The 13049-nt window shown below is 38.0% G+C and overlaps 2 protein-coding genes across 7 annotated transcripts in view; one reads left to right on the top strand and one right to left on the bottom strand.

Annotated features, from left to right (window-relative positions):
- csmd3 (CUB and Sushi multiple domains 3) overlaps nt 1-12820 on the top strand; it is a 478616-nt gene extending 465796 nt beyond the window's left edge. For all 4 annotated transcript variants that reach the window (XM_023959656.1, XM_023959655.1, XM_023959654.1 and 1 more), the window contains 8 exons: nt 1944-2055; nt 2143-2322; nt 3625-3684; nt 5590-5748; nt 6641-6777; nt 7324-7411; nt 8024-8159; nt 8714-12820. In XM_023959656.1, coding sequence (XP_023815424.1) covers nt 1944-2055; nt 2143-2322; nt 3625-3684; nt 5590-5748; nt 6641-6777; nt 7324-7411; nt 8024-8159; nt 8714-8873 — 1032 coding nt within the window. In that variant the 3' untranslated portion in view covers nt 8874-12820. The remainder of the gene's footprint in view (nt 1-1943; nt 2056-2142; nt 2323-3624; nt 3685-5589; nt 5749-6640; nt 6778-7323; nt 7412-8023; nt 8160-8713) is intronic.
- The window catches only part of LOC110015877, a 755614-nt gene that overhangs the window by 510045 nt on the left and 232520 nt on the right, over nt 1-13049 (bottom strand). The gene's annotated exons all lie outside the window — the stretch shown is intronic.

Raw genomic sequence — 13049 nt, 5'->3', positions numbered from 1 at the left:
ATGTAAGGTAACAGCAAGACTAAGTAATAACAGCTCAGAAAACAATAATTAAGATAAACGTGACATAAACAGACTTATACTTTATTCAGTGTTTCCTATTCAATTCATGTTCCTATTCAAGTTATCAATGACTGTTTCATCCCCAAGAATCCAGAAGGCAAAATTAAAATCAAGTTAATGTGGATATTATGAAAGAAAAGAAAAAAAAACAAAAATTACAAGAAGAAGTTGCCTGAGAGACCACTCCAATGTTTGACTACAACAAATTTTATACTCCAGTTTTGCTTTTCTACATTCCTTTGTGTAAAATGTGAAAAAAGCTTTGCTTTTGAAGCGCTTTGTTCTCCGTGTCTGAAATATTTGGACAGCTCTGCTCCCCTAAAGAGATCTTCGGTTTGAGTTTCTTATTTTATTCAAAACAAATAACTGAGCATTTGGAAGGGTATTTGGCTCACAAACTAATTACAAAAGTGATTTAATGCAGCCCTCCTTTACTGAGGGACGTTTAACAGCCAGGCGTATTATGAGAGAAATTATAATACGCCCCACTGCTCCTTTTAAAAAGTACTTCTCAGGCATATTTCAGCATAATTTACCTTCATTTGGTAGTTAGGAATCAATGTTGCAGGCAGCTAAAGAGATAAGGAACAGAGGGAGGGGATATTGTGAAACAGCAGTCCCCAGCCTGTCACAAACTGGGTTTGCTTTGATAACCCTGTCAGGAGGAAAAGCCTAGGGCACTGAGGATAACTCATGCATTCAGTTTTATTTTATATTCACTTAAAAAAAAAACATTCTCTCATGAATAGGAACAAATTAAGTTATCCTCATCCTGAAAAAGAGGTTCAGCATTTTCCAGAGTACAAGTTGCATCGGAGTTTAAGTCACAGAAGCCAAAAAAATTGCATATTAAAGAAAAAAAACACTATGTATAAGTCGATCCGAAGCATTAGTGACACTTTTGGGAGAAAAGTGCAATACTTGTTAACAACTCTGCCATGATGTTACATTTACACCGAACGCAATTCATGCGTCAAATTATCCTCCGCTGCCTCTTTGTCAGTGTGTGTCAAACTTGAGGCTTCCTCCTCATCCAAAAATGTCTACATAAACTAGACGCTCTCATCACAACATCTCATCGTGTCGTAGAAGCTACCGTCGAGTTTTTAGCATTATTGCTACATTGACTGTAGATCTCATTTACAATGCACTGAAGACATGGATGATGTTGAGAGATGAGGTTTATTTTGAAGAGCTCTACAAAAGTGTTGGCAAACAGATCTCCATGTCTGGGTTCATGAGGTTATTTCTCCTTTTTTTTTTTTTTGAACCGCAATTGTTACCTTCTACTGCAGGAGCTTCATCTGAATGACGGTGCTATCAGCGGCAATACATCTGCATTGCTGTCAGTGGCAAATATTGATACACACAACAACAGTACCCTCTAGTTGTTCTTAGTGGAAAACAACCGTTAAAGGCTAAAATAATAGATTTCCATGGTTTCTATTTATGTTTGAAAAAAGTCTCACATAAGTCGCTCCTGAGTATAAGTCGCACAAAAAAAAAAAAACACGGCTCATATTGCGAAAAATTACGGTTAGTCGAAAAGGCTGGGAAATATGACAATAAAAATTTCCTGCTCTGCTGTTGTTGCATCTATACATCATAGCAGAGCATTTATGCACTTTTTTAATACATCTGTCCACTTCAAGGCCCCCTTCACTGTGCTTTAAAGTAATTAGAAGTAAGCATTTTGTTTGTAAAGTATTTTCTAGCACAACACTAATCCATTTTTTATAAGTACAGCCCCCCATAAGCTAAATTAGAGTTATCTATCATACTATTCCTCTGCCATCAACTTCCTTCGACGGTCTTTAGACTCTTTCAGCATTAGTCAGCAAACTCCTTTCATTGTGTGTGTGTACTTCTATCTCTTATTGTAGGTGGGGAGTATTGTGTCATTTCACTGCCAGCCCGGTCATTTAATTCAGGGATCTTCCTCCAGAACCTGCCAACCCGACCTTACATGGAGCGGAACTCAACCCGAATGCATACGTAGGAAACAATCTTTGAAGATCTTTATCCTTTTACTGTTGCCATCTACCCAACTCATGCAAAAATGTCTGCTTTTCTGAACTCTAGCTCATGCTTGTAAGCAGCCAGAGAGCCCACTCCATGTGGATGTGGTGGGGATGGATCTGCCTGGGTTTGGCTACACCCTGGTTTACAGCTGTCAGCATGGCTACTTCCTGGCAGGAGGCTCTGAACACAGGGTCTGCAAGAATGATGGCACTTGGACTGGAAAAATGCCTGTGTGTCGAGGTGGGTGACTCGCTTAATGTCAGCTTCCGCATGACAGGCATTTCCTTGATGGCCTAATTCTATTCACCTTTGCTGAAAGACCCACTCTGATAAAAAAAAAAAGTGTTTTTGGTATTTTTTACATTTCCTTGTGGCATTTTTATGATGATGGAGGACATATATAAGGAAAATTAAGTGAAAAATTGCACTTCTGGGTATTTCTTTATTCAAATTGTGGTGAATCAGGAGCAGATGAAAAAAATATATACTGGGCGGGCCAAAAGCCTCCTGCTCTGCTCCATTCTGATCCATTTGTAGACAACTAGATCCATGAACGTCTTCGTTTTCCTTGTCTGAACTGGTATCTGGCTCAAAACTGACTGGATAATATTTTTAACCATTTCTGTTTACCATTACCATTTCCGGTAATGTTAGAGTAGGGTTGTGGGGGGCCTAGAAAATGACACAGTTGTTTTGATTTTGGCTAAAAACAGCATAATCATTATTAAAAGACCACTGGGAACACTTTTACAATAGATCAAAAAATGATCAGAGTGGGAAGTTTGGATTTGTCCTGTTCAAAAGCCCAACTGACCCTCTAAATAAGATAAAACAATGGGATGGGTTAGAAAACTTCAGCCTTAGTTTTTTTTTTTTTTTTTCAGATCACTCCAACTTATTAGGTTGCTGCTAATTACCTGAGTTAAATGTGTTCAACCAGTCAGAACCATGAGTAGTCAACAACAACCTGGGCGAGTAAAGTTGGAAAACAAGCAGAGTTATGGCTCACAAGAACCAGAGCTGAACCTCTCTTATGTACAGGATAGCTAAAGGGAAAAAAAGTCCACATGCTGTTTTTTCAACCAATAAATCTTACTGTGTTAAGTGAGATTAGGGGCCCTCTCACAGCACACCATCTGTACCAAATCATGCGGATACTTAACTTTAGCTCCAGACCAGAAAACCAGACATTTTTCTGATCATCTACATAACTTTTCATTGTTTTAATACTACATTCTTCTCTTTCGGTTATGTTTATGATCAATAGAGGGCAGGTCATGACTTGTAATGTATTTTATTACAACATACATTATGACACATTTGGATCTCACTGTACAACCATACTGTTCTGGAGATCAGGCAAAAGTCTGTAGCTGTTATACTTCAATTATCCTTTAAAACTTGGGGTCATTTGGTACTTAGTGTGTATAGAACAAAAATTTTCTTTTTTTTATATTAGCAGAAAATCTTTTAAGTTAGAAAAAGTTTTGACATGGAATTTTATTTCTCCTCCATGTTTCTCCATATGTTCTTTGAATGCAGCTGGAGAGAAGAAAAAACCTGTGAAACCGGTAATAGGAACACCCAGCCCCAAACTAAATGGTCAGTATTATTTCACAATTCCACCCGAAGCTGGTATAGCCGTCTTTTTTTATCACTTTAACAACAGCTATTGTTCTTTCTGCTGATTTTTTTCCTGTATTAAATCTTAAATACCATTTTCCTGTGCTTAAATTGAACAGAAACATGAATCATATCATCCCAAAATGTTATTAGTTTTTTTTAGTGTCACAATTCTGTGTATGTGAAACCTTTCTGTTTCGTAACAAACTGCTGAGCAAAAACTAGTTCTAGCTGGTAGACTGAAGACAAGCTTGAGACAGGCCAAGAAAATAATTGGCCAGAAATAGAAGTCCCATCCAGGATGCACACCGAGCTGCAAGAGAACAAAAGCACATGGGCAAACCCAGTCCAACCTGAGAGAGTTCAGAACAGACATTTGAAAGACAGGCACACGAGAGAAAGAGGAATCTTGTCGAGGCTTTTGATAGACCTCAGAGCGGAATACAGTAGTTTCTAAGATCAACAATCAGTCATCAGGTCAGGAAGATAGACATCCACCTATGTAGAACTTTTGACATGACATGGTCTACTTTTACTGTCTGCAGAAAAATATCTGTCCTCCTAAAAGGATCTACCATTCAGATATAGCAGAAACAACTCCACACATTTCACCCTTTAACACCTAAGATGTCACCCGCTACACCTAAATAACACAAGCTCTTTCAACTACTGTAAACTGCAATTAATGGATTTTCAACAAAACAAAGTGGCATTGCATATCGCACAAAGCTGATTTTCTCCATGACAAAAAATTGATGATGTTACCTTGATTGTGTAAGCATTTCACTCTTGTACCGTGTTGCATTTCAGTGCAAATCTGCTTTACTCCGCTTCGTGCTACGCACACACGATAGCGTGTTCAAGATCATGCTTTTGGAATACAGTGTTTACACTGGACTATTGCTATCTGATCCTATCACATGTACCTACGATTGTAAGAAGCTTGGTGCAAAATGTTGTAGCGGTACAAATCTTGCTTCAGCCTTTTTCTTTCATAACTCTATTTTGAAATATGGTATTATAGAATTCTGGACGAGCACAAACCGCAATTATTAATTTCTCCTTAATGATCACTTTTCAAGCAGTTTGCATTCCCGTGGTTTAACTTTCAGCGCGCGTTCAATGGCCACGCGATTCGTACGTAGAGCAGGAAAACAAACTTTAAAACACGTGTAACAATGCGTGAAGGTAAGAGCTTTTAATGCAGAAACTTGAAACGTGCATTTACATTAAGTGGTGGTCATTTGAACATGCGTTGCGGAGGGTGGTGTGAAACTAGCATCCGATTTTTTGTTTTTTTTATTTCGTTACTTGCGTAAGTGGGTGAAAAGTTATGGTAGTTCAAAGAATGTCGATACTGGAGCCAAAGCTCCGGTGTTAAAGGGTTAACTACAGTGCTCAAGCATATTGGAGAATTCTATATGACATTGAGTAGCCATACCAATCAGCAATGAGCAAAGGTTATGATCAATACATGTGGACATTATGTGGGATTATGCAAACAAGGAACAGATGACAACCCAATAGTTCAATGAAACTACACTTGCAGGCGATGAAATGTCTAATTCATGGTACCTTCTCTCAGTAAAATCAATCCCTCTTGATCTGGCCCACAAAGATCCCAAACTGGAGCAGACAGCAACCTGTCCATAATGTACCCCGCCTTCGCCCAACAGTAGCAAAGACAGGCTGTGGCAACCCTGTGACTCAGAAAAGGGATATAGTGAGTTAAGAATAGGGATGGACGGACTTTTTTATTGGCAGGGAAAACTGGAAAGATGATAAAGACTTTTAAGGATAAAGTTATTTACAGGCAGGAGGTTTTTTGTTGTTTTTTTTAAATATCCTCAAGCTAAATCTTAATATATATTCTTTACCCTGCAGTTCCAGATGATGTCTTTGCTCCAAACTACATATGGAAGGGTTCTTATAATTACCGTGGGAGGAAGCAGCCAATGACTCTGAGCATCACAAGCTTCAACTCCACAACTGGCCGAGTCAACGTCACTCTCAGCAACGGCAACATGGAGCTTCTCCTGTCAGGCATGTGACTCAGCACTCCTACATTCTGCAATGCCTTACTGCATGTGAACAGGAACATAGTAGTAGTACTAAGATGCATGACTAAAACATAACGCCATGGTCATTTATCATGTTTACGGTTCAGTACTACAGGATATTGTAGTAAAATGTTGATACCCACTGTGAAAACAAGCAATTTCTTTTTATGTTAGTATTGAGCTCCAGCTATAAACACCGTTACATGCTGTGCTGCTTCTTAATGCGCACGTTTGACACGGACATACAAACCTCATGGGGTCCCTGACTGCATCAGTAGGGGTTACAAACAGTTTTAAACCTTGACTCCAGTGGAAGCCAGAACCAGTTCCTGAAGTAGCAGAGAGCACAAAAATCGAAAGGCACAACCACACTACTATTACTCCATTGACATGTTTCATGTAGCTTAAAAGAGCAGGTTTAGATCAATAACAGCTAAAGCTGAACCAGCAGATCAACACAAAAGCCAGAGCTTAAAAAGTGCAATGTTTCCTTTTTGAAGATGTCAAGTTTCCTTTAACCCTGGTTCACGCTGAAAGCAGTGCTTAAGGAAGAGTAAATATCCCTTTGTCCACATGTTTTTTGTACTTAAAACTACACAGCTTGAGACCTAAATTGCTGAGATGCTTTAGTTTAGATACTTGAGAAAGATAAGCTGTTAAAGACATATACATCCTATGAGCGGTAAGTTATAAAGCAAGTATACACCTTTCGCCATTAAAAAGTTTCAAACTAAAACCAGTTAAGTATGTATATCATAAGGTGGTGTGTTGTACAAAAAGTACAAAGAAAGTAGAAAAAACTGCAAATTTCTTTGGTGAGACAGCTCAAAAGTATCTTGTTATATCATAAACAGAGTATTAAATTGTCTTTTTAGGGGTGTATAAAGCTTCTGAGGCCAGACTGTTGCTGCTGATGTACCAAGTCAACTATGTGAACCAGGGAAGTCAACTGAAAGAATCAACCATCTCACCAGCCAAGATTATAGATGACTCCTGGACCATGGATGGATTTGTAAGTTTTTGTTGCATAAAACTACAGTAAAGTCAAACAAACTAAGAGGCAATCCAGAGAAATCCTCTAAATGCTGTCATGTCATGTTTTTCTCTTCCACTATTCAAGTCTATGATATAGACCCAAAGAAAAGAGTGTTGTACCTTATCTTATATGTAACCTTTTGCTTAGTTTTTATTTTTTATTTTTTTTGAGTACCAGTCAGGTTTTGACAAAACCTTTTCCTACTCTTTTAACTGACAACTCTGCAAAAATAATTTCAAAATATTGTTCAAATTGTTAAAATATTATATATTGATACTTTGGCTTTGAGTTACCATTCTTGCAAAGTACTTCTAAGCTATGAGTACCTGTCGAGCGTTTCTGTCGAGCATTTCAAACGGTTCTGCTTATTCCAAGCATTTCATGGCATTGTTAACCTTGTGTTGATTCTGTTTATGACAAATAAAGCTTGTTTTACTCTTCATTAATTCATTGTAAGCATTCAAGAATATGACTTTACCATACCGTTGGATCTCCCTTTACCTTACTGTTCTTTCTCCAAAGGTATCAGCAGAGCCTGATGGTTTGAGTTATGTGTTCCAAGGTTTCATTCAGGGAAAAGACTATGGACAGTTTGGTCTACAAAGACTTGGTAATTCTCTCTTTCCCATCATGTGTTGAGCTTTGGTGGACATAGTAAGAGACATTTTGGCTTAGGTAGCCTCAATAACTGTTAAAAAAAACTTCTACTCACTTTTTACACTAAATGTTTTGTTGCTGCACAACCATCCAACCCAAGCTGCTATACAGTTACTGCGTTGTATGGGTGTAACGTTTCATTTGAACAACGATTTGGTTCATATCATAACTTGGGGTTGACGATACGATTCATAGACGATATCAGTTCATTTTGAACGATTTGATTCACTGAACTAAAATCAATCCAGGGCATCTTTAGCCAAAGATTCAACCTGCGTGGTAGTAAAATAACCCTACAGTGCCTTAATCCAAATGGTATTTACCAATATCAGTTATCTTTATGCCATTTTGAAACATCTTTAAAATGGTATAGGGTTGATTCAATAAACAAGTCGCCTCAGACATATCGATCTGGTTGGATCGTAAGAATATAAATCAATGTATTGATTATGTTGCTTAGTTGTTGCACCACTACTGGATTCCATTATTATGTGTTAAGGAAAATGTCTGTTTCCTTGAAGCAAATAGAGACTTAACACTGAACAAATACATGTGTCCATTACAGGTCTGAATATGTCTGAGAGTCAAAACATGCCACCCCCCCAGCTTGGAACCAACAGCAGCTCTGTGGCCATTGCCATTTTGGTGCCTTTCTTTGCTCTAATTTTTACCGGCTTTGGCTTCTATCTCTACAAACAAAGGTACGTGCTAAAAATACCTCTGTCCTTTTTCCAGAGCTTTAGCATACGAATGTGTGCGTCTCAGTGCACCTTCACTTCTTCCCTGTGTTTTTTCCACGGTTATTCCAAGAGGATTACTGTCATTTCAAGAGGATGTCTAATTTGTGAAAACACTAGCTGCTTCTGTGGTTTGACTCTTGTAGTGCTAAGAGACTTTTAAGCCACCATTTTTCTGCACACTGCAATGCAAAGTAGTCCTTGTTTAGATGGCGGTAAATTGGATTCTTCTGAGACAAGGTTTTAAGCAGAAATGAGTGGTGTTTGCATTGTTAACAGATGCTGATAACGCCTGTTCTGCTGCTAATATGGAACAGAAAAGACATACTGAAAGAATTAGTTTTGGACGGGCTGTTTGTTCTTTCTCTAATCCTTCTCAAATCCTGTTTATTATGCCCATACACTTTGCATGCATTCACTTTTGTCCACCAACCGCTTAATTATGTAAATATTATTAGGCAATTAAAAATACGAAGACGTAATACTTTCTCTGTGATCTCTTTTTTTCTTCTTCACAGAACGACACCAAAAACACAGTACACCGGCTGTTCGGTCCATGAAAACAACAATGGACAGGCAGCCTTCGAGAACCCCATGTACAACACCAATGCTAAAGCGGTGGAGGGGAAAGCTGTCAGATTTGATCCAAATCTCAACACTGTGTGCACCATGGTCTGAGGATGGGTTATCCATACCAGAATTCCATAACACAGTTACCTTTTGGGACCACGACTGGTACAGGGCCGTGAAGAGGAAACCGGTGACTCAAACTCCAACATTACCAACAGTGCGGTCTCAGTGCCAAAGACCTCCTCTTTTGGTTCAGGAAATCCTTCTGCAGAGAAAGGAACTATCCAGCTGAAACCAAAAGCCAGCGTTGATTCCCCCTAAAAAAGCAGCACTTTGATTTGACAATTGAAAGTAGAGGATCGCTCCAGGGAAAAGTTGGAAAGAACAACAGTTAGGGTGTCAAACTGAGAAAACATCTTTGCTCTGTGACCGAACAATAACACTGCAAACTAATAGCCACGTTCTGTGAGATGGAGAACCTAATGAAGATTTTTGTACTTTAGGTTCTTCTTGTCTTTAGAAGAGCACAAATGGTGGGCGCGGCAGTGAATACGCAACATGGAATGCACAGAGTTCAATTGTTTATAGCAAATTTTCCCACAAAGGCTTAGATTTTCCCCCCCCCCAAGGAGACTGCAATTCCCAGCAGTCACAGAATGAGGAAGTCTAAAATGAAGATGTCATGCAAGACACTGTGAATCAAAAAAAACTTTTATCCAGTTTAAAAACGGAAAGTTAGCAAAACTCTGGTTTACTTGCTATCCATAACGACTATGGTATATAGCATCATAGCAACAAGGCAGGACATTGCCCTGTCTCCATGGCAACCACAGATGGAATTTACTAGTCTCTAGTCTTTCTATACTTCAATTGAATCTAAGGAGGCTAATGCTAGCAGATAGTGGTAAAAGTTGATTTGAAAAGAGACTAAATCCTAAACTGGGGATCTCTGGAGATGCAGCTCTAATCCCAACTGAGCTGGGATTAGAGCAAAGCAAAACTACAAGGATTCTAAAAGGAAGCTGGAGACTGAGTCATCTGACGGATAAACTGCCCATCCAGTGGTAAAGACGGGAGGCTAACAAGACGGAGACATCCCTCGACTGAACTACAAACAGAAATGAGGAGGGTCAGGAAAGAACTTGAATCCGTCAAACCTAAGGTTGTCCTTCCGACGGGTCAGCTGTTCATCGTCTTAATGAATCAGATCTGAGCAAATATGGCCTGGAGGACAGATGTTCCAGACTTTAAAGAATGAGGACAGATGGACTAAAGACGAGTAAAAGACTGTGAAACAGAAAACTCTGGCACTAAAGCACATTCTAGAGTGGCCCGAGCTCTCAACACATGGAGAGGTGGGCCAAAGCTGGGATCAAAACGTTGTTGAGAAAGAACGTATGGGTTCAAACATTTAGAAGATGATGACAAAAACCATTTCTTCTTCTAAAAAAAAAAAAGCAGGTATTCATGTTGATAAACGTCGAAGAGGACAGTGTCTACTGGATGACAAACAGGGTTGTTGCCCTCTAAAGGTGGACGAAGTTCCACTGTGATTCTGCACTCTGAGAGTGCTTATCTTCTTTCTTTCTTACTGCTGCAGAATCTTCTGATCTGTAAATCTATTGCATATATATTCGGGAGCATTCATCATACCTATATTTTTGTGCTATATATTGATCACAAGGGAGGGGCTGAAGGGGGAAAACAGATTTTAGCAGAGTTTTTAGAAAAACAAAAACAAAAGAAAATATCAATTTAAAACTCATCACAACTTTGTGCTTTTCAGAGAAGTCACAAGTAATTGGTTGATTTTGATTTCATTGTATGACCTGGAGTTCATCCCACTATTTCCATTTTGAATGAAGCAATTATGAGTGTTAATTATATTGATGTAGTTATTACAGTTGAGATGCAAGGTTTGCCAGTGACAGTCAGGCTCCCTGAGCTGAATGTTTGTCTCATATTTATCCCAGATGGCAGATCTCTCAAACCCTAAATTAGTAGTGTGCTTTGTTCCTTTGGTTGCTGTCTTTCATTTCTTTCACTGGGAGTTAAAGTCATCCATTACGGCATCACTGTGACACAGTCATACATTCAACCATCTGCTGTAGTAACAGCAGTGTTTTCCAAGCCAGTGCGGATTGTGAAATCCGGGCACAGACGATTACACATCACACTCCGCGTTAATGTTGCATTTTATCGACGGTTCAAAGATGTCAGCAAACCATAGCGGCACAGAAACACCGCCTGATTACGGATGAATGGAGGCTCAATCTCATCATCACGGGGTTAAAGTAACATTAATTACAGTAACGGTACGAACTGCTGGTGAGGTGTGTGCTTTGTAGCCCATTGACGATTGTGTTGTCATTGTGTTGATTTAATGTTTGTGTTTTCAGGAGCATGTCTTTTTCAGGGACAGAAGGGAAAGTTCTTATCTAAAATGTTATCTATACGATTAGATGTTTCCATAGGAACTGATGTTAAAAGGAACCTCTGAACCTGTGGCCAGAAGGATAAACAAGGTGAAGTAAACTTGCTTTCATAAAATACTTGAGTTTGAAAAGATTTAGGGAAACAATTGGTTACACAAATTGGTTTACAATTGGTTACATATATATACATATATATATATGTGTGTGTGTGTCCTCGTGTTCAAAACAGGAAATACCTGCTGGTTCCAAAAACCCAGAAAATTCTCATTGACTTCTATTGAGACATAAACAGCTATATTAGTCAGAATAACCATTCTTATTCTGCTACCCTTTTATAACATATTCTTGCTAATCCTGATAATTTTTACGGTAGGTTTTTTTAAGGTTTTAGGTTAATCAAGTTATAAACTGAGCAATCAATAAGATGCCTTGATAAAAGTATGTGATCTCACCAGCTCTTATACAGTCAACGGTTGTAAAGCCAAAAGAAAAAAAACATTTTTTTCTTCAAATTTTTTTTTCTTCTTGGAGTGGCAACCAAGTGCAAAATTGATGGAGAAAATTATCAAAGAAAGGTTGGTGCAAAGGCTACTGTAAAATATTTATAACATAAATCGGCATAAAAAAGTTACATAAAGGCTAAAAGGAGAAAGCAGTTCCATCATCTCAATTAGGAAAGCCTAATTGAAATCCAAATCACCCAAAAAAGTGTGGTTTTTAAATCTTTCACTAAATCGATCAAATAAAACACACAAAACATCACTGCACACAGTCAAAGGAGGAAATGCATACATCCATTACACAGTGCACTTCCATAAATATCAGCTTGCTCAAAGTACATAAGTTTTAATGAGTGCACATTGATTATCCATCTGGCCCTCGGGTTTTATTTTGCATTACATCCAGTTTTTATTTCCCTGTGCTCCGAAGAGCCGCTGAGCCTCACAAGTTCCAGTGTTTACTCCTTTTGTAAATTAGAGCAGTATTCAAAAAGCTAGGATAGATAACTGAGGGCTGTTTTTGAGAAAAATCTAGAAATTTCAACAATCAATTAACAAATATGTGGAAAAAAGGTGGATATATCTAAGACATTTGGGAAGGGCATTTGGAAAAGAAACCCTAATGCTACCTGAGATTAAACAGACATAAATGCAAAGCTGTGGCATAAAAAAGTAAACAGAGAAAAAAAAAAGTTTTTTTTTTCTTTTCTTAAATTGGGCTTTGTGGTCAGTATGTAGGGTCTTAGAATGTAGCATTATTTACATTGATATAAAATGCTGCCCACATACAGTAACAGTAACACTGAACAGCCACTTACATGCTTTGTAACTATATTACTTAGCAACAGTGGGCCAAGGGTCCTAAAGCCTTGAGTCCTTTTTTTTTAGGACTAGCCTTGTAGTGACCATGGGCTGCTACTAAGTGGCCCAAAATGTCTTTTTAGATGATTGCTGGCTTCTACGATGGAGTTTTAGGGCCACCGTAAATAAAAACATACATGCGGTCTATAAGAATAAAGTCATGAAGTATGAGAAAAAAGTCATAAAACATTGAGAGAAAAAAATGTAGTTTTATGAGAAAAAAGGTGTAAAATTATGGGGAGAGAATGATTTTTTTTTGTTTAAAGTCATAAAATTTTGAGAAAAAGGTTTTAATATTACAGGAATAAAATCATAAAATCAAAAAATTCACAAGAATAAAGTTGTTAAATTCTAAGAAAAAATTGAAATTTTACTTGGATAAACTCTTAAATGGGAAATGAGTAAAAGAGTAGAATTAAGTCAAGAGATTGTAAGAAAAGTCTCTATCTAAGAATGAAACAGTACAATTATGAGAAAAAAGTTGTAAT

The sequence above is a fragment of the Oryzias latipes genome, chromosome 11 (genome assembly GCF_002234675.1).
Source record: "Oryzias latipes chromosome 11, ASM223467v1".
NCBI classification, from domain to species: Eukaryota; Metazoa; Chordata; class Actinopteri; order Beloniformes; family Adrianichthyidae; genus Oryzias; species Oryzias latipes.
The sequence above is the reverse complement of the archived record's forward strand: the minus strand, read 5'-3'. Positions and strand labels throughout refer to the sequence as shown.